Below are 21241 nucleotides of genomic sequence, written 5' to 3'. Positions count from 1 at the left end.
CAAAGGGCCTCGTTTGAAGGCCCCAAAGGTTTAAAGTGTCAGCGCACGTCTCCTTTAATATTAACAATAAATAAATAGAAGAAGATAGGATAGGATGTGGCATAATAACAGCAGGGCATCTAAAAAAAGAATTAATATTTTTTTTTAAAAAATTGAGCTTTGATCTTAAAATCTAAATTTAACAAGTCAATGAATAAAATATAATTATCTAGCCACCAAGTTAACCCTTAAATTTGATATATAATGAGGTTATTATGGTTAATTCTAGATAAAATATAATTATCTAGCCACCAAGTTAACCCTTAAAATTTAACAAGTCAGAGATTGAGAGAATTTCTCATCCATGTATCAAAACCTGGAATATATCTACATCACAATACAATAAATCTACTGGAACGACATAAAAACAAGAAAGACAAAAAAAAAAAAAAAAACTTTTAACGAGTCAGGACATCAAATCATAAATTGAAATAAAAAAACAAAGAATATATTAAATATAAGCATTATAGATTATAACTGGAAAGAAACAAAATAGAAAAAGAGCATGGGTGAAAATCAATAATAATGCCGCCAAGATCTAAAAAATCCCTGGAGTAGAGAGAAGAAGACGGGTCATATACAGAGTTTAATAAGACAGCTCTACACAACACGATCTGGACCAGTTAAATTAAGTTTTTTAAAACCCATGTAATTCACACATGTTTTTCACAGACATGATATAACTGTCTTCGCAGCCAATTGCCAAACTAGCAGTAACAATCTGTTTCCTTTTTCCGAGGTCCTTTCAGTATCCCGAGGAGCCGTTATTTTAAAAAGTCCTCACCGATCAATTGGTTTCAAAACTAGAGTTTCTAGTCGTCAATCCTGTCCAATAAGAAAACAACAGCTGGGAAGAATATTTCAAAGCTCCTATTATGAGTTATCAAGAGGTAGATTTTTTAAATATTGCCAGTAATACAAATGGAAAACGCGTATACAAATCGAATTGCAGCCGCTCGTTTACTTTCTTCTCCAACAGGACGATTGCTCTCCTCTTTTTTTATACTCAGAATCCTATCTATAAATACCCTCACCAGGATTTTCAAATCCTCCGTACCTTTCCAATTTCCTCTAACATTAACTCCACCGAGATTTCCTTCCTCTTATTCGTTCTCATATCTACGAAGATTTTAGTCATGATTTCATTATTATAGAACTTTCTGGCATGCATTGCTACTCATGATATGAAATATTTCAGACTGTTCTGTCAGATTAAAATCTCCCATTCAGTATCGGTTGTCCTCCTGTACTGGTTCTACGTCTTTTCTTAAACTTGTCTAATTTCAAGTCTCACACACCAACATTTACGTTTTCATTTTCATTATCCAAGGCGTGCTGACTGCAACTATTATATATCATAATAAGTCCATTGATTAATCCAGAAAATGTCATCTTCCCTGGCAAAGGCAGGCTCATCAGGTTCTGACGTTGATGCGCCAAATGCTATGATTGACGAGAAGAGAAGAAAAAGAATGATTTCTAACAGAGAATCCGCCAGGCGGTCGCGAATGAAGAGGCAAAAGCACTTGGAAGGTTTGGTTAGTGAAAAATCGATTCTGGAGAGAAAAATATACGAAGGTAACGAAAAATATGTTGCAATTTGGCAAAGCCATTTTGCTCTCGAATCACAGAACAAAATCTTGAGGGATGAAAAGATGAAGCTGGCAGAAAATTTGAAGAATTTGCAACAAATTCTTTCAGGTTATGAAGTCCCGGAATCTGATCAAGATATTGAAGTTTCAGACAGATTTTTGAACCCATGGCAAGTTTCTAGTCCAGTGAAGCCCATCACAGCTTCTGTGATGTTCACATTCTAGCTGTTCTAGTTCTTATTTCCATGTCATTTTCTCATGATTGAGCTTCCGATTCTCTGCTTATGTTATATATCCACACTGGTTTATATCTTGTATATTTGCAGAATAAAATCTCGCGGTGTATTTTTTTTTTTTCCTGGTACAAGAAATTAGGCACTGATCGATCATGCGTCATTTGTTTGGAGAGGGAGAACAGGGGCTAAAACCCTAAAACAGAAGATAAAGGTTAACTTCAGGATAAGAACAAAATATTCTTAAAGGTGATCCAAGATAAACGGTCAAAGATCGAAACCTCCCCCCTGCACCAACTGCGTCTATGTGAAGACTAAATCAGTGTATATAATATGGGTGACTACATTCATATGACCATCATCATCACCAGGATAAACAACAAACCTTAAATGATAATTATACACCGTTATCACCTGTATGTTCATGGGAGTGGGCAAGAACAATCAGCTTATCCATATTATCTGGCCAGGTTTCTGAGACCGTCTTCTGCCCCCCTCTTCCATTGAGCTTATTATGTACAAATCAAAGAGGAATGTAAGTTCAGTTTAATTTCGTGTAGCACTCTTTGCCTGCTTTGGCATTTATTTCAGCATCACTACATATCAAGTATTTAGTTTCTGCATATTTTCTAGAGTCTACATTCATAAATCAGAAGGAGCGTATCAAAGACACTATAATTCCAGCGATTGAAGTAACAATTTTTTTGAGATGACGAGTTTCTCACTCATGGAACTTCCGTAACAGCCGTGTTTGATACATGAGATAAGACAGCGACATGACAACCTTAATTTGTAAGTGAAAGTTTTAATTAAAAATTTAAGTTTTTAGATAAGATTTTAAGATATAATTTATATTATTTTTTAATATATTTTTTTAAGTAAAAGAATTTGAAACTTGTATAAATATAATATTACATTATGTTTAATTTTTATCTAATAAATAAAAATAATAAGATTCAAATTCATAACTATTTAGTCATCAAAACTATAATATTATATCTAAAAATTATTTTAATTTAAAAACTTTAATTATTAAATTAGATTTTAAAATATTATTTATATTATTTTGAGATAATCCACTCCTGTCCAGTCCAGTCTTATCTGGGTGACTAAATGCATCCTTAAAATTTCATGATTAGCATATCCGTGTTTCCTAATCCACCTGTAACATCAGCCAAGCTAAATGCAACGTATGGACAGATGAATTATTTCCTCGTCCAATCACACAGTGCAGATTGGTTTATTATAAAAACAAAATCCCGCAATTTCGGACTTGGACTGAAGGTTTTACATTGATAAGATAACGTATATAGCTCAACGAAGGTGACGTTTTGTCGTAATGGTTACTGCCAAGGATTGCGTCACGACAGTGATCGTTTTCTGTGCATGACATGGCACTGATAGGAGCTACAGGCTCTGTATTGGTTTCCATATCAAGGAATTTTTAAAGTCCAGATCTGGCCATGCGTTCGGGATGGACATTCAAGCCTGCTTCGATTCATTTTTCTATTGGACTGGATGTAGTTCAGAGAAATACGCATCTCGCTCGCTCGTCTGATAGTTAATAACATTATCGGGTCATCCCTTCTTCGTTTTATTTTTTCTGATAGCGTAGACAGATGGTGTTAGGTCTTTGATCAATGTCGTGTTAGTTGTTGAGGTTTGACCTAATACGATGACCATCGAGCAAATTCAACCAGTCCAGCTAACCAAAGGGTATTTCAAAATGGAAGATTTGGCCCCTCGAGATCCAGTTACAAGGCCCGAGAAAGGCCAGATTCTGGATTGATTAGTCCAGCAAATGTATAAATCAAGTCTAGCACAGTAGCACTGATATGGAGCATTACTCGTATTCACGTTCCTACAGCAACATCTCTGCTAAGCACCACAGGTCCTGATCTCCGGTGATTTGAGACTGAATTTTTTTCAAAAGATATTACTAGCATCATAGTAATTCCGCCGAGTGAAGCACATAAACAGCACAAACATGTTCATACAGTGATAGTTGTCAATAGTTTTCACAACACAATTACAAGGAGAACAGCTTGTTAAAACCACCCTAACATATCCTTAACAGTACGGGTTGAAAAAAAAACCAAGCAATTAACCTTTTCTGTGAGGTTTTCAAACTAATCAACTCATTTAGGGCCCCCATGGCTCATGTCCCAAAATTCAATTTCAAGCTCAAGGACACGCAGAAATGTCACTTCAGCTTTTTTGAGCTCTTCGTCTGGAGCTTTCTCTAGACATCGATTGGCAATTTTTTTAAGTGAGCAGCAAAATTCACCAAAACCTTCACTGCCCCATCGTTGGCAAGCCTCCAGTAACTCCGGTGGGGTTTTGCTGCCATCTTCGAGGCAGTGGGAAAAGCTCTCTTGGTATACTGTTTCAATGGCCCAGAGGGCTGTAAAGACCACGGAATACTCAACTGCTGGTAACATCAAACTCTCCAGAAATCTGTAACAGTAAGCAAATAGGTAAGAGTTTCAATACTACCTTCTACAATTCATGGACACGTCTTTTCCACTGCTAGTGCTTATTTACTGTGTGGCAAAGCAATGATCCGATGTGGATGATCATTCACATTATATTTGGATGTCAAATGTCTATTATTATATATATTTGGAATTTTAGTGACACCTTGTATTTAAAATACAAAATGCAGCTATGCATGGTTTCAAATAACACACTATGCCTGATAAAGAACGAACACTGTTCACCATACTTGCTGAATTGAGAGAAGCAAAAACATCCTAGTCGATATAAAAAACCAGTAACAATAATGAATCATCGTACGAAAATTTCGAAGCATTACAATAACAAACTTATTTTGATACCTGCAATAATTCTGGTTTGACTTGTGGACAATAACATCAGAGAGAGGAACGTCCCACTTGGCTGCCTCTTGCTTGAACCATGAAATCTCATCACTTAGAGAAGCTAGCCCACTCAATATGACTTCCATATCACTGTTATCATCTGAATTCTTGGAAGCCTTAAGCAACACACTTGCAGAAAAAGGAACAAACTCTCTAACAAATATGTAATCTTGCCCCTGTAATTTTATGTCTAATTACGTCACCAATGTTTAGGCATGGGCATAAAAGAAGAATAAATCTAAATTGCTCAACAACAAACAATCTGCTTAAAGGTGTTTGAGACATGTTCATAAGAAACCAACAGCAAGAATCATTATATACAATAAGATTTATTTGGTACATTAGTTATTTGCATATATCATATTTCTGTTAAAGATATTGCTTGCAGAAATTAAATCTATGTAGCAGCTATTATAGGACCAATCATATATCAACACAAAAGAATTCTCTTAGGACCTTTTCTAGAGACCAAATTAAGGATGAATAAATGGGGAAGACGCTATAAATACCCCAAATTAACAAGATACACTGACTGAAAAAGTTGCCACTAACCAATATACAAATTCCTACCAATGTACAAACTTATTTTGATTTTGATGTAAAAGACTTAAGAGATTTGCCATACAGACAGTCAACCATATGCCCATAACCACAGCTAACCACTGCAAACAAAAAGAACATCATTGTGATCGATTGGACTGTTAAGTGCGAAGATAAAAGAGAGTAAATAGAGGACGTACCAGCCATCTCTTGAAAGAAGAGAAGTCGATGGTCCCATCTCTTATGCTGAGAATGAAAGGATGTCTGGTAGCTCCTGTATATAGTACAAGGTGCTTCTTCACCCACCTATCGATCACACCATTCTTCTCTACAGGATCCATTTTCTTCACCGCTTCTCTTCCCCTTGATGGTCGATTTATTTACTTATTTGCCAGTACTTGCAAAATCGAGTTCTCTCGGCTGACTTTTTTTCTTTCCTTCTTGGGAATGTGTTTGTACGTGGCGTACTGGAAGGGAGACGCATATCTCACCTCTCCACATTAGCTCGTGCGACGGAGTGGGCTCTTTTGTGCTAAAACTTGATCTCTTCATGGGAGCCTAATGTACTGTATTGGGTCAGATACTTGACCTAGAAAGGATAAGTGACTTGGCATTAAATTGGGCCCTGGCCCATTCGATGGAAAAACCTCTTTTGCTTTTGGACAGGTATATTTTCATTGATTATTTATTTTTGAGTTTTAGATTTGATATCAAAAATAAATTTTTAAAAATAAAAAATATTTTTTAATATAATTTTAAATAAAAAATATTTTAAAAAAACAATTTTTATTACAATTCCAAACAAGTTACTAAGTATCATGTGAATTCCCTGGCGAGAATGATAAATATAAAAACAGAACTGAAATGTTACCGTCAAACTAGGCTGCGGCCAGCCATTGCCCTGCAGATGCCTTCCTGAGACGATTTGATTTTGGTTCGTAGATAGATTGAGGCTTCGACAGGATCAAAGATTTCCTTTGAATTCTAATCATTTTTGGCAGGATAACTACTCGACCATTCAAAATTTACGAGTAAAATTGAGGCCCTTTAAAAAAAACCGGGAAGAAATCCTCAACTCTTAAAACACTATAATTCCCAGGAATGAGATACCAGAGAAAAAAAATTGTTAAAAGAAAAGGTAAATGAAAAAAAATTTATAAGAAAATCTTAATTTTATGAGTGGACCGGGAAATCAAGATGTGTTTTCTTCTTTAAGCTTGGACTGGTGACTTTAAAGCGGTGATCTGTTGATGCATCACCACACCCATCTTAGACTAGTCTTCACGCAATAAATTTGCATGCTTGAATTGCAAGCCATTAATGCCAAATTGCAGCTTCAACATTGCTCAACCTGCAATCAGTCAGATATCACAGATCCATAAAAGAGATTGAAACTAGCATGCATTACAAAGAATCAGAAAAAAAAAAAAAAAGACTCTTCCTTTATGCTGCTGTTTGTCTCTGATTGCGAGGAGCATTTTCTGCTGCAATCAGTCAGATGTAAAAGATATTGCATGCAGAAAATCTATGTAACAGCTATTATAGGACCAATCACATATCAATACAAAAGAATTCTATTAGGACCTTTTCTAGAGACCAAATTAAGGATTAATAAATGGGGAAGACGCTATAAACACCACATATTAACAAGATATACTGACTGAAAATGTTGCCACTAACCAATATACAATTTCCTAGCGAGCTTCAAGGCTTTGAAGTTCTTTCAGTCTTTCGTCCTGCCGATGACGTCGTAAATACAGTTATTGTTGCACGTTAAAATTTTCAAGGCCAATTGTCATTGAATCAATGGCCCGGTTCCACCAAACTACTTAGCTAATGTTCTGATATCTAAGGCTGTCAATTCCTTCAACAATGGGAACACAATTGAAGAATTGACTATTGGCCAGCAAAAATACTATTTTTTGCCTTTCATTGATGCCCTGAATCCGCTGTTTATCCATCTAGCATATGTGTTCCCTCCATCACTTAATCATTTGAAAATGTCAATTTTCATTTTCTATATGAAATTGTCACTCGTGTACCTGCGATTTATGAGCTCAATAAAGGTCTTTTCTACATCAGAAAGGAAAAAATCGTGGCGGTTATCAACCAACCGCACAAGCATCGAAAGTCACCTAGCACTAGGATTCAAAACGACTCGAAAATACGAAGAGGATGAACTATTAGGAAAACCACTATTCTATATTTTTTTTTTCTTTACATAAAGTGAATGGTACGGTTAATACACATAAAGGCATGTAATGAAAAATATAGCATATCAATTTGAAGCTTCTAATATTAGATGTACAATTCTTACCTCGGTTACATTTACCCCCACCAGCTACTTAAAATGGCCAAAGTACAAGCATATATTTTGACTTGCATCTTCTAAAGCTCCTTTCAACACCATTTGCAATGATGCAGTTCCTGAACAATTATTAGTAATCGAGTTCCTCTTGTCGAGTTTATCTGATGGTCAGCAAGCCATGCCTTTCTTGAAACTCATCAATAAACTCCATAAAATTCTTAATGGGTGTGTGGAAAGAAAGTCTTCGAGGAATATAATCATTTGGTCACCAACCCCAATCACGGCGTGTTCACCCCAAAACTTGAAACACGGGCATCGCAAACAAATTTACAGGGCACTATCTGGGTGTTTTGACCAGCTGTATCTCGGTTCTCAGCAGCAATAGTCGTCATCAGCTCATGCTCATCTTGCACCATATATATGTCCATTGCTTGCAACTAACAGTGGGACGTAGATTTCCATCTTTTCACCGAATGCCCTGGTTCTCAGCCATGATAGTCATCATTGGTTCATGATCTTCTTGCACCATATGATTGGTCAATATATGCAACAACTCATAGATTACTTGACTCTGGGGATGAGAATGGTCTCTAGAAACAAACTCATGGACTGCACCATTGAGTTCAATGGAGCTGCATCCAGGACTTTTTTGCATACCTCTTACTTTCATCTCTCTCCTCAACTTCCCAGAAATATCCCATCTATTAACTGCTGCATAAACATTGGAGAAAAGCACGTAGTTCATGTCATTTTGTGGCTCCATCTTAATTAAAATCCTCCCAACTTGCTCTCCCAGCTCGAAATTTCTGTGTAGTTTACAAGCACTGAGGAGGGCTCTCCATATAGCTGGATCCGCTTTCACAGGCATTGTTTCAACAACCCGAAATGCATCATACAACAGACCTGCACGACCTAATAAATCTACAACGCATCCATAATGCTCCATTCTTGGTTTTGGTTTCTGATTTTCCACCATTCTATTAAATATCTGCAGCCCAACTTCAACAAGACCTGAATGAGTACACGCTGCTAAAATGTTGATGTATGTAATTTCACTCGGTTCAATTCCACACTCTATCATCTTGGTGAAGAGCTCAATAGCTTTCTCCCCAAACGAGTGCATTGCCAGCCCACCAATCATAGAACTCCACACAAATACCTTCTTATCCCCTGTTTCTTGAAAAACTTTCCAGGCCATGTCAATTCGCCCACATTTACTGTACATATCAATCAAAGCTGTTGATAAATGGGCATCAACTTTGATCCCATGTTTATCTATATACATGTGGAGCCAACGACCCTGATCCAAAGCCCCCAGCCTAGCACATGCAGAGAGCAAAGTCGTTACTATGACCTCATCCATTTTAACTTTAGCAACTTGCATCTCCTTGAAAAGCTCCAAAGCCTTACTATAACAACCAATTTGTATATAACCCTTAATCAATGCACTCCAAGAAACCAAGTTCCTTTTCGGCATTTCATCAAACAAACAAGATGCCTCACTCAAAATACCAGCATCAGCGTAACCCACAAGCATTATAGTCCAAGACACAACATCTCTTTCAGGCATTTCATCAAAAAGCCTTCGTGCCTCATCCAAATCTCCTGACTTCACATACCCGTTAATCAAGCAATTCCAAGAAACAACATCAGGACCCTCAATTTTATCAAATACTCGACGAACCACAATCCCCTCCTCCCCTACTTTCCCATAAAAATCCAATAAAGAATTCCAAGAATGAACACCAAACTCAAAAGGAAATTTTATCATCTGGGCATGAGCCTGCTTGCCTTCAAAAACACCATTAAACTTGGAACAAGCAGAAAACACATAAGTAAAGGTAAAATCATTAGGATAAACATAATGCTGATCACACAACATTCTTGAATAAAAAGCAAATGCCTCCCTTGGATTACCAAAATTTGCATAGGCTTTTATCATGGTTGTATACATAAATGAGTTTCTAGGGATATCAACAGTATCGAACAGTTTTTGAGCATAATTAAGAGAGCCCAGATTATCAAATGAGGCAAATGACAATAAAAGACGGCCAAAGGCATACTTTTCTTTGATAAGAGAGGTTTTTATGAGAAGGGTATGTAGTTGTATTAGATCTTTAGGGTTTTTGCAGTTTTGGAGAAGAGAAATGGCATGGTCAGGTTTTCTTAACTGCTGTTTTTGTTGAGAGTTGAGTGCTGTGCTTTTGGTGGGTATTGGTGAGAGATAAGGAGTGGAAGAAGATATGCTCATGACTGGCAAGATTGGTTTTTGGACAGAAACTAGTAGAGATTGTAATGATAGTTAAATTAGTTAGCTCGGAAGGATGTGAAGATAGGTTCAGGAAAAATCATGGAGGAGATTTTTATAGAGTAAATTTCAAGTGAGTCCAGAAACTATATATTGCTTCTCAATTGAGTTCTTAAATTTAAATATTCCTTTTTATCGCGATTGGGTGCTCAAACGTATATAAAATCCTTTTGGAGGTCAAGAGCCTAACTGACCAATTGACCGTCTCATTGACTCAACTAGATCGTCTTCTTTTGTCCTTTCGAGTTTCTTTTTTTTTATGGGAAAACAACCTTTCAAATTAGTCCTTCAAGAATATTAGTAAAACTTAATTAAATTTCACATTTTTCCCTCGTTGGATTTACAAAAAATCAGAACTTCTCAATTCATCTGTCTAAAATCATCACATATTTTTTTACATAAAATGCCAAATTCCTTAAATTTTGTTTAATTGCATAAAATCCAATTTTAGGATTATCTGATGAGGATTCAATTCTGAGCCTTTAAAGATTGTATTAAGAAAAAACCTTTGCGGACTTAAATGAGAATCAGACTACAGTTCGTGGACTAATTTGTTTTTCTTTCTTTTGGGTGTGTTCATGGAATATATTCAAGTACTTAATAAAAGAACGGGAAGTAAAATCTTTAACAAAATCAAATACTGTGTAGATTGCAAATTTTGTCCATGCATGAATGTTTGTTTCCCTTGGATTTTATTAAACCAATATTTCCATTAACGCGATTTATATTTCTTAGTGCAATTCTTCTTTGTCTGTTCCTGGAACATTCTCTCAAGTGCTGGAACATTCTCTCATACCATCCTCAGCTGCTAGTATCTCGGATTTCCTGCCCGAAGCATGCATCTAATGGCATTGTATTTGGATCAAACTGATCCGTGTTAAATCCAAGGCAATCATAAAAAACACTTCTGCAACTACAAGAGAATATACCAAATTACCAATTCAAGCTCAAAAAAGAGATTGGCAAACACTCACACTTGGAACCAAATTACAAGATTTTAGAAGAAAATCGAGGGAGAAGTTGAATAAATTGAGAGAGAGATAGAACTAACAGCGTACACTGCTAAAATGTAAATCTTATTGCCTGGGTCCACCATTCTCATACATTCTTATTTATACAATGAACTCTCCTTCTAACTATCTACTAATTTCATGCAACTAGCTCTTAGCCAACTAACTAATCTTCACATGCTAAAATATGCTATTAATCAACACATCCAAAGTATACTAACAATGACGAACTGTTGCTGCTAAGTTCCTTCCATCAATCTAAACTCGTAAAACAACAGTCTAGACTAATTACACGTGTAATCCGTTCGCAAACCTTTCCTGGAAATTTAAAGAAGCATAGCGTTCTTAACGTGGTAAAAATCAATTCCCCTTATTTTGATCCACAATTCTCAATTTTGTACGGAACTAGCTAGAGGTAAAAACCCTGAATAAGAAACTTCCTTCTTTATTTATTTATATTGAGACATAACATTGCTGTTTTTCAAGGTAACACACAAGAAGGAATATTATTAAAAAAACAATCTCCGAGCGATCCCAGGCCCCAGACGAGATCTAGCCAGAGCATTTTATTTTGTTATATATAACACACATGATTGCGAGAATAGATATGGGATGCGCTTGGTTTCACTTCGGAACTCGAAAAAGAAGAGGAATGGGATTGGGAGAGGGTGGAGGCGAGTCCCAAACAGAGAAAGCACTTGCCGAGTTCATCCATTTTACAGTCATTTCTGGATAATGACGATCAAGGACATCTTTCAGACTCTCTGTTGAATTCACCCATTCAAATCCTTTCTTCGTGTATGTTTCCTCGTTGAAATTGCTTGTGAAGAACCTATCTGCCTCTAGCCTCCTGCATGTCCATGCATCATCCCTCATGCCGTCAAAACTCATGATATATATGTTGGATCATAGGAATGAATTATAATAGCAAGTGATTGATATATTTTCTTATGGAAAAAGGTAACTTCCACTTATAAATTACATGTATAAAAACTTTGTAATAATTTTTCTAGAGGTTGAAATATTCGGACATGAATTAGGTAGCATCACCTGGAAAATCTCTTAACATGTTCCGTCTAGTACCAGGTGACTATAGTTAGGTGTGCTCTTTCCCACCCTCTCTTTTTTATTAATCCACACGGCATAGTGGCATTTGTTGAAGAAATAGTTTTTTTCAGGAGGGGGCAAAGACAGGTCTCTCAATTTCAACCGATTTTATATTACGAATTTAATAAGAGGAAGTGGGGTTAGATTGTTCAACACGCACGCATCTTACGACAAATATAAAATATTTACCTGGTTGCCATGAGAAGGAATATAATAAAAGCAGTCTCGCTAATTGCAAATCCTTTAATTTTCTTCTCCGCCATGAGTCCCACTAGAAGATCGAGCTCCTCCACTTCATCACCGTAGACCTGATGAAGAGCTTCTATCACCTCCTGATCATCCGTTACATCTTCCCATTTTGAGATGGGTATCAGTAGTAGAGCCCTACGAAACTCATTGTTAAACCGGACAAACCGAACCGCCCCCTCCCAAACCTTTCCAGCACAGATGCCTATTGAAATCCGATAAATTCAGTGATTATGATTCAATTAAGGGAGATTTTTCAGATCTCAACCGGAGAGCTTGGATTCAAGGTTTCAACAAGGATTTTTTTGAATGTGATTCGGCCAAGTTTGTCAAGTGATTGTGATTGGACCAAGTTTTCTCTTATTTAATTGACTAAGCTAAAAAAACCGAGCCGAACCGAACAAAATTGAATATATTAACAAGTTATAGTATTTTCCGGTTCGTTATTTACACACGTTAGGCGTATTAATACAAATGTAAATATTTACAAAGACTTCCTGTAAGAATCATAAGATTATAAAAAGCCGTCAATTTTTCAAAATACAGTGTAACTTTTTGTACCCAAAAATAATTTTAATGTCGAAGGAGTTGACTGTAAAAGTACAAGATAATTTTCTTAAACGTGGAATAATTCCATCAAATCTTCAATTTTGAATAGCGTCTATATTCACAATACGATCATATGATTGGCTAGCGTTACCTTCAAGAGCGGCAAGGTCTACATGATCAGGCCGGTCCGTACCATCAACATCCTGTGGTACGACGTCCCTGAGCCACATGGGATAATTCCATGGTTCCAATGCCCCAGAAGCTTGGTGGCCCATTGAAACCATTAGTTTGGTAAATCCAATTCCAGATAATGTTCTTTCTCCTCCACGACCTATCAAACTTGGCATAGGTATCCTGCGCGTGCATGCACGAAATCAACAACAACAGAACTTTTCTCCATATTTATCTTCATTCTTTTTAAATACACTAATTAACAATGTCTAAGATATATTATAATAAGAAAAATCAAAAAGTTAATTAAAGTGAGAAAAAAAAAACTAAAAAAACCAAACAATAAAAAAAAATCAATTAGAATTTTTCAAAAACTGTTTGATTTTATAAACTTGAAATCGAAAAAACCGAACCGAACTGAATTCAAACAAAAAAAACCGAGCTAAATAAAAAAAATCAAATCAAACTGAAAAAACAAGTTTAAACCAGTTTTTATTCTAAAATAATCGAATTGAACCGAAACCAGTTGATTTAAACTGATTTCGATTCGTTTTACTTTTTTTAAAAAAACTTAATTATTATTTTTTATAAAAATCAAACCAAATTAAAAATAATCACCCTATATTATAATTACATTGACTAGCGTTCTTATTAGTATAACCAAGAAAGAATGGTCAATGCATGAAGTTAACAAAATAGGCAATGCTTTTTGGTAAAACAAGAATGGTGAGATCGAGAATCTATTTAACTGTGTTGTGCTTATAAATTAGCAGCTTTTAATTTGATTTTTAAGAGTACAAGGGATAAAGAACTTGTCTTTTGAAGAATATATATATATATATATATCTTATCTCAAAAAGAGTAGTAAAAGTTAAATATAGGAGAGTGCTTTGCTCCTGCTTCTTTTATAATCAGCATGCTTTCCTTAAACACCCTTAAAGTATTTTATCTATTTATAAATTTTTTGACAAAAAATAAATAAAGAGGAAAGGGATGTCCAATCCATTTTATCAAAATGAAAGGCAACTTGAATTTTACTTGTCAGTTGAAGGGGGAGATTTGTGAGAGTCGGGTGCAGCTGATATGTCTCTAAGCTGAAGGTAATCAGGGAGAAGTGAGTGCATTCTGTAAACAGAGACAAACTCCTCAGTTAATGAATATGGGACACCATGGTTTTCAGGCTTCTTAAGACCCACAACACCTCCCAAGATAGCTCCTCCAACGTGACCAAACTTGTCCTTGAATGTTTTCCCCAACAGCCCATACCTAAAAAACAGAAACGAAGGACAATAAATTAAATTTGGATCGTGGCTAATATTAATTAGCAGTTATGATCATGTACAGATAGTACATGTTATCGGAGCTGGAGGTTCACATACCAATTGCCTCGCATCCCTGCTAATAGTGTATCAGTTTTGAGAAGCTCAACAGTCCAATCAATTGTATGAACTTTTGCAATTACCGCAGAAGTCACTAGCCTTGCATGCCGGTATAGTTCTTCGTCTCCCAAGTTCTTATATTCCCTCTAAACATGCCGCGTAAAAAATCAGTTAATCTATGGATAAAAATTTAATTTCAAGAAATGAAATTAATGCAACCGCGTATTTCTTATGAATGCGATAAACACACACAAACCTTGAGGGTGTCACAAACTGCGTTATGCTCTTTAACGAAGAGGGCTTGCAAGATGGAAACACCTGCCCAGCTATTGCGAACATCTCCTGAAACAGCAATCCCATCTTGGTCAAGAAGGAGAAGGCCGTCTTCAGATATCTTGAGCTTCCCATCTTTGAAAGTTCTAACCTTATGCAACCTTTTTTCATTGCTCCCGTAAATAGCACTTCCATCCCTGCATGTATTTCTTAGAATGTATCAAGTTCTTTTTTTTTTTTTTTGACCTACTATTTTGAAAAATACCGTGACCGCTGCTATCTAGAATGAGATTTGTTCTATGATGAAATTCCTGTTAGATATGGAATTTAGTGTTTCTCTTGCATAATATCTTCTTTGGATCATGATTGCATGTACAGTATTAGAGAATAATAAACATGCGTTTGTGTGTGGGTGTTTTTTCTTTTGCATGTGGGGACCTCAAGGGGTAAAACAATAATAAAAGAGATTTCTAAATGGAGCCAGCTAACTCATGTGTCCACTGTGGTTTTTATTTATTAAACCCATTAAAATAAGTAAAGTTTTGAGATCCTTTTGGGCCTTTGGCTAAGCTCTTTTTACTTAAGCATCGAAAAATACCACCAAGGTGTACGAATATTCAATGCTCCACTCTTGATATCCCAGAATCCAGTGGGGACTTCCTTCGTCTTGTAAAACCTGAAAGATTTAAGTGGACATTGATTTGCAACTTCCTTTGGTGCAACAAGCTCAATCTGCACATATTTATTTAGTACAGAAGAAAAACATCAGTTCGTCAAATATCTGATCTTTAATTTGACGTGTGTGTGTGTGTTATAAACTCCCATGAGGTACCTGCTCAGTTTCTTCCATGTGATCAACCCAGTCATGTATCATAAACTGAATCCATGAAGCTGCTATCATGTTGAATTGCTTTCCTGTGTCTATAAATTTTTTCCGAGCTAGTAGTCTTGTGGCAACGACCATAGGGTCTGGCTTCTTTAGCTACATAATTTTGATGTCATGATGTAAGAAGAGGATGCGTTAAAGCAGGTTTTAAATTGTGTTTTTTTATTAAATTTATGAATTTTTTTAAAAAATTTAAAAATTTAATGCAAGCTAAAACAGAAAGCTTCACACAAATTTTTAAAAGCTTTTTGATAACTATCGAGAATCATAAATATTTTTTTATATAAAATTAATCAAAAAATATTAATAAAATTTTAACCATAACTATAACCCACTCAAGTCTCTAACATGCCTCCACCCTTGCGTACCTTATCTTGTTGATTTACTGGGAGAACGTTTCTTCCAAAGAAAGTTCCTTGGCTTCCTGCACCCTCGTTGAAGGGCTCGTTATATTTTCCATCGGCTGTTCTATACGGATAATCTGCCGGGTTATAGCGAACTCCGGTAGGGGATCTCCCAACATTGAACAAGCTGTACTCCTGGTGAAGGTGCCTCCGTACAGACAAATAAAGCAGGCCTAAGATTACAGGCAACCGATGCCATATCCCCAGCTTATCAATGGAGTGCACAATCTGCACGTATAAAACGTAAATACTAATATTTATCATGGATTAAAAAATTAAAAAATAATATATTTACATAGAGGAGGAGCAGGGTTAATTTTACCAGGAAAAGAAAAGCATCAATAATGGTCATCCTATCAACAACTTCATGGAAGTCTTGGTGGATGAAACGACGGAGAGATGCACCTGATAAATTTTTTATCAACTCTGTTAACCGAAACATTTTTGCTTCTTTAGAAACTGGGTTAGCTAGCAAGTGAGATCTCCAAACCCACCGAGTACACTATTTATTACATGCCTGCCCATGTGATAGTCACCGAAGGAGGCGGCTATGATCGATGTACTACCCCATTCATTTGTGATGATTATTTTAACGACTGGAGATTTTTTAAAAACTATTTTTTCTATTTAAATTAGTACTTTAAATTTACTTTGACTTTTATTAGTTATAATATTTTTTTATATTTAAACAACACTGTAAGATATTTTTCAGAAGGGAAATAATAAATAAAGACTTTCTAGAAACCTTCAAAGAATTAGAGTTTTCTCCATAGAAATCGTTACCTAATTTTTTTATAATTTAGAGTTGTAAGATTTTAAAAAATTGAGAAATATTTTCCACTCAGAATGGTAGGTCAAGATTAAAAAGTAACAATCAAATAAAAGACAAGGGCGGCTTTCCAGAAAGGATGGCTATACCTCCGTCGTTAATTCACGCCCGTTGTTTTTGAATTCCACATGAGTCATCTCTGGAATCTTACATTGTCCAGGGTTTAATCTGGGACGACGTCGCATAGTATTTTGAGTAAAAATATTTTGTTGCGGCAATTAGACTACCATAAATCTCTAAAAAAAATTTAATTGCGTTAGCAATATTGCCCCAATATTAGAAAGTGTGTTATTATTTTTTATTTTTTTAAAATAAATTTAGACAGGGTGTTAATTTTTTTTAAAAAAAAAAACTGGGCTATTTTCTTTTTCTTTTTGGAACTTCATTGATAATAAAAGAAGTTTGAAAAATCATGTTTGAATCTAGAAATTTAGAGATTGTTTGAAAATATGGTTGTGATTTTTTTATTTATTTATGTTTAGAATATATTAAAATAATATATATTTTTTATTTTTTTAAAATATTTTTAATATTAATATATCTATTTCAGATAACATCTTGTCTTTTTATTATGCGTGCATCCTTTAACATCTATAAACTCCTCTCAGTATTGGCGCGCGATTGAAGAATAAAGGTCCAAGTTACAGATTATAATTCCCCACGTGATCCACAGCCATTAATTGGTGGCCTCGGTCCATCATCATCCTTAGAAAATTAAACTAGCTATTTTTCCAGAAGGGCGGGCGAGACTGGTCTATACTATTTCAACCATCTATATATAAATCACACCTTACAGCCACCACTGGATAGTAGCGGGGGTGAGTGGCCTTGATTGGCCTCCCTGCCAGCTCAATACAGCTTATCCTGGGCACCCCCGTACCCCCACTAATCACCCCTTGATGTGATCCTTAATTCCTTATCAAATTCATATATACACAGACAAATGGTTTTCCACCACAATTACGCCTTCTGGGAAAACTGAAAAGCCAAAGAGGAGAACATCGCCTTCAGTTCCCGTGATGACATTTGGGAATTTGATATATAGCCTACCCCGGCCCCACCCAAAAATAAATTTGTAACAGTGACAATCAAGCCACAATATTATCCATCCTTTTACTGTGCGTTGGGTAATCAGTGATAGGATGTTTTTTAAAAAAGTTTTTTATTTAAAAATATTATTTTAATTTTGTTTAATATTTTAATTTTAATTTTTATATTAGCACAATAAAATTATTAATTTTTTTAAAAAAACATTAATTTATTATTTTTTTCAAATTAATTACATTTAAAAAACACATCTAAACATAATTTTAACCATATAAAAACCAAAGTTACCTAACCATTGCTAGGGGACGAGATAAAGGATAGATGCTTGACTTGCAATTTGCCTCGAGTCAGATTTTCTTTTTTTTAAAAAAAAAATATACACGGGCTTTTTCAACATGTTTTTGTAATTAAAAAATTTGTATTAAAATAAAAAAAATTATATATACATGTAATCAAATAAATAAAAAGCTGTCGGTGTTAATAAATGCAGAAGAAATCATAAACGATAACTAAAAATATAACAAAAAAATTAAGAAATAAATATAAATCAAGGTATTTAATCTCGTAAGATGAGATATTTATCTTTATGATATTTTGACTTGTATTATAATTATATTCCATTTATTTTATCCAGCAAAAAGATGGATAACGAGCTATGATAGATTTAAGCCCACTCAGGGGCTAGGCTTGGCGCGCTACTAGGCCTAGTCGTGGTTGGATCTAATTAGCACCAAACTCGGCATGCCTCCACTGGGATGTAATGTGTTTGGCATTGGTACATGCCAAACCAACACACCAGAGAATTTAAGAAAATTTTTAATTTTATGTTTTTCTTGTTCCGACATTTGTGTGTGTGTGTATATAATCTTGATTTATTAGTAGTCTCCTGGTCTTTACGATATACTAATATATCAAGACTTTGATTATTGGTCTCCTCTGGGCAGTGGAATCATTTGCAGGTTCCTTGTGCATTTGGTGGTCCTGCCGTTAAGGCATTGTGTGTTGTTAAGGGTGTTAAGATTTATTAGGGTAGCAAGGTTTGATTTTTTCCTCAGGTTGCCAACACGGCTTGGATAAGTATTTGCACCTAAAAAGTGAGTTGTTAAAGCTCTTGTTGGGTAGGAGTGTCCGAGGTAACAAATTGATTTGTCTTGCGTCCTAGCTCGGGTGGACATTGGTTGTGTGACATGAAATGCCCTTGAAATACTAAAAGCATGTTTTATAAAGAAATCAATGGCTTTTAAATCAATTTTCTCATAGACGACGACGCTAATGATGTCCCAAAAATCTAAGTTGTCTGGGAACAAGGCTCCCAAATTGGATAGTCGATTAATCAATTGATCCTAGCAATTTCTTCAATTTATTCTAACCAATGTGAGTGATAGCTTGTATTTGATGCTTGGTTAGTCAAAATGGCTTGTGATTACCACCTGCAAAAGGTCTTATTTGGTAGAGGAGAGGACTTTTCAATACTTAAATAAATATATTTTTAGAGAGAAAAAAATATAATAATATTTTAGATAGAGATGCTTTGAAGATATATATGAAGTAAAGAATGAAGATTGTGAATCTTTATTTTGAAGGTCTTATGGTGTATTTATAACCCATGAGTTTTGTCTTTTTGTAGAGAAAAGGAGACTGAAATATAACTTTATCCTTGTGATATTTTGAGTTGCATTGTGAGTTTTATTACACTCATTTTTTTTCTTATTTTTTCCAACTAAAAAATAAAGAAATAATGAGTCATGATAGATTTAAGTCCACTTGGGGCTAGGCTTGACACACTGCCAAACCCACCCGGGGACTAGGTCTAGTTAGCACCAGGCCCAATTAACGCACCCCCACTTGGACGTGTTTGGTGTTGGTGTGTGCCAACCTAACACACTCCAAGAATTTAAAAAAATCTACACTTGTATGTTTTTCTTGATCCGATATTTATTGGTAAAGATATATAAAGATATACTAATAAAATCTTGATTTATCAATTTGTTATTTATGGAGAACAATTAACATACATATATACTCATAGCCTCTTGCAATTGTGGGGTATAAGGATATGTATGGTGTGATGAGTATTGTGATAGTTTTTTTAATTACGGTTTTTTTAAAAATAGGTTTCAAAAAATAATTTTTGGTCATGGTTAATTGAATTAAAATACATGTTTAATTAAAATTGTGATTGAAATTATTATTAAATTAAAATGACTAAAAAGACTTTTATTAGTTTCTTTTTTTTAATTACATTATTATGCATTGAATTATTAACACATTATAAATACAACAATGCAACATTAAAAAATTACTTTTATTATACCAATAAACTATCAGCTCTTTACTTTCACCCCATGCATGTTTGTCTCTAGAGAACATCAAGCCATAATTTGAAGCTGAAAAATAAGATGGAAGAAAATGTTTAAACACTTGTAGATCTATGGAAACATTGCCTAATCAAACTTTAACTCGAACTCACCCAAGGAGTTGCGCGCTGGCTTCAAGAAAACATGAAGATTTGGCTATGAAAACCTCTCCAAACTTCGCAGGGACGACTCGTATAGATTTGATGGAGTGTTTCTTGCAGGCAAAACCAGACTTTTCTGAAACAAATGCACGCTGGGGTGTTTCTCTCCTTTTGTGGTTCAAGAGCAGCTGCAAAGGTTAAAATGATCAGGTATTTTTAACGATACAAAGATTAATAAAATAGTAAAGTGTTTCAGATTTTTGTGGTTTAAGAAAAGCACCTAAAAATAGCTTTATAATTTATGAGGTTTCACCTCATTTAATGATAGGATCCACAAATTAAACCATAGTTTTATTTCATAACTAAACATTGTATTTTCGTGGTTGGGGTAAAAAGCTAACGCCACCTCAGGGTGTTTTTGGTATTGCGATAGCTTTTGTGGTTGTGGTTTGAAAAAAATTGTTTTATAAAAAGTACTTTTAGTTGAGTTTGGTTTGAAAAAATAGGTTTTTGGTTAAAACTATGGTTGAAATTGAGGTCGAAGAAAAAATAGTTTAATGTGTTTGGTTAAAAAAAAATGCTTTTCAAATTGAGGTTATAAAATAATTAAAAAATATATATATTAATATTAATGATTTTTAATTTAAATATTGTAAATTTAACTATTGTTATTACATCATGAAATAAATAATATTGATATCAAATATTTTTTATTATTCTATTACACTATGTGCAATGTCATCACATACGAAATCTATCCAACAAGGACTATATTTTTCATGGTTTCTTAAGCGCGCAACAACAAAAACTGAATCTTTTGTTACGTCATCAAATGATCTCCTTTTAATTTTTTGAATAGAACACAATTAAAATAAAAATAAAAACTGAATTTTTTTTAACTGGACCGGACCCGGCAATAACATAATTGGAATTGCGATCAAATTTCACAAATGCTACGTCATTATAATTTAAAAAAAAAAACA

At 34.8% G+C, this 21241-nt stretch overlaps 4 protein-coding genes across 6 annotated transcripts; 1 reads left to right on the top strand and 3 right to left on the bottom strand.

Annotated features, from left to right (window-relative positions):
• Nucleotides 1-1006: 1006 nt before the first annotated feature.
• On the top strand, nt 1007-2423 carry LOC118062471 (bZIP transcription factor 53). The gene is given in 4 exon segments (XM_073410811.1): nt 1007-1858; nt 1958-1988; nt 1991-2024; nt 2027-2423. Coding segments are annotated over 4 exon segments (537 nt in total). The 5' UTR covers nt 1007-1424; the 3' UTR covers nt 2065-2423.
• Nucleotides 2424-3828: 1405 nt separating this feature from the next.
• Nucleotides 3829-5774, bottom strand: LOC118062463 (probable bifunctional TENA-E protein). The gene is made up of 3 exons (XM_035076224.2): nt 5484-5774; nt 4702-4919; nt 3829-4321 (listed from the first exon to the last, which is right to left on the bottom strand). The coding sequence occupies exons 1-3, from the start codon at nt 5622-5624 to the stop codon at nt 4003-4005; spliced, it is 678 nt and encodes a 225-aa protein (XP_034932115.1). The 5' UTR covers nt 5625-5774; the 3' UTR covers nt 3829-4002.
• A 555-nt stretch (nt 5775-6329) lies between these two features.
• Nucleotides 6330-9949, bottom strand: LOC140954174 (pentatricopeptide repeat-containing protein At2g29760, chloroplastic-like). 3 transcript variants are annotated; one of them, XM_073411089.1, is made up of 2 exons: nt 7601-9949; nt 6330-6634 (listed from the first exon to the last, which is right to left on the bottom strand). In XM_073411089.1, exon 1 carries the CDS (start codon nt 9840-9842, stop codon nt 8058-8060), a length of 1785 nt encoding a protein of 594 aa, XP_073267190.1. In that variant the 5' UTR covers nt 9843-9949; the 3' UTR covers nt 6330-6634; nt 7601-8057. The 3 variants fall into 3 exon arrangements, with proteins under 3 accessions (XP_073267190.1, XP_073267192.1, XP_073267191.1); XM_073411091.1 differs by having other exon boundaries at nt 6629-6767; XM_073411090.1 differs by lacking the exon at nt 6330-6634 and adding an exon at nt 6810-7325.
• Nucleotides 9950-11338: 1389 nt separating this feature from the next.
• On the bottom strand, nt 11339-16482 carry LOC118062473 (alpha-dioxygenase PIOX). Its single transcript, XM_035076238.2, has 10 exons — nt 16247-16482; nt 15889-16152; nt 15467-15616; nt 15233-15366; nt 14618-14831; nt 14362-14507; nt 14021-14248; nt 12963-13165; nt 12206-12467; nt 11339-11759 (listed from the first exon to the last, which is right to left on the bottom strand). Exons 1-10 carry the CDS (start codon nt 16364-16366, stop codon nt 11534-11536), a joined length of 1947 nt encoding a protein of 648 aa, XP_034932129.1. The 5' UTR covers nt 16367-16482; the 3' UTR covers nt 11339-11533.
• Between the last annotated feature and the right edge of the window lie 4759 nt (nt 16483-21241).

The sequence above is a fragment of the Populus alba genome, chromosome 8 (genome assembly GCF_005239225.2).
Source record: "Populus alba chromosome 8, ASM523922v2, whole genome shotgun sequence".
Classification (NCBI taxonomy): domain Eukaryota; kingdom Viridiplantae; phylum Streptophyta; class Magnoliopsida; order Malpighiales; family Salicaceae; genus Populus; species Populus alba.
The sequence above is the reverse complement of the archived record's forward strand: the minus strand, read 5'-3'. Positions and strand labels throughout refer to the sequence as shown.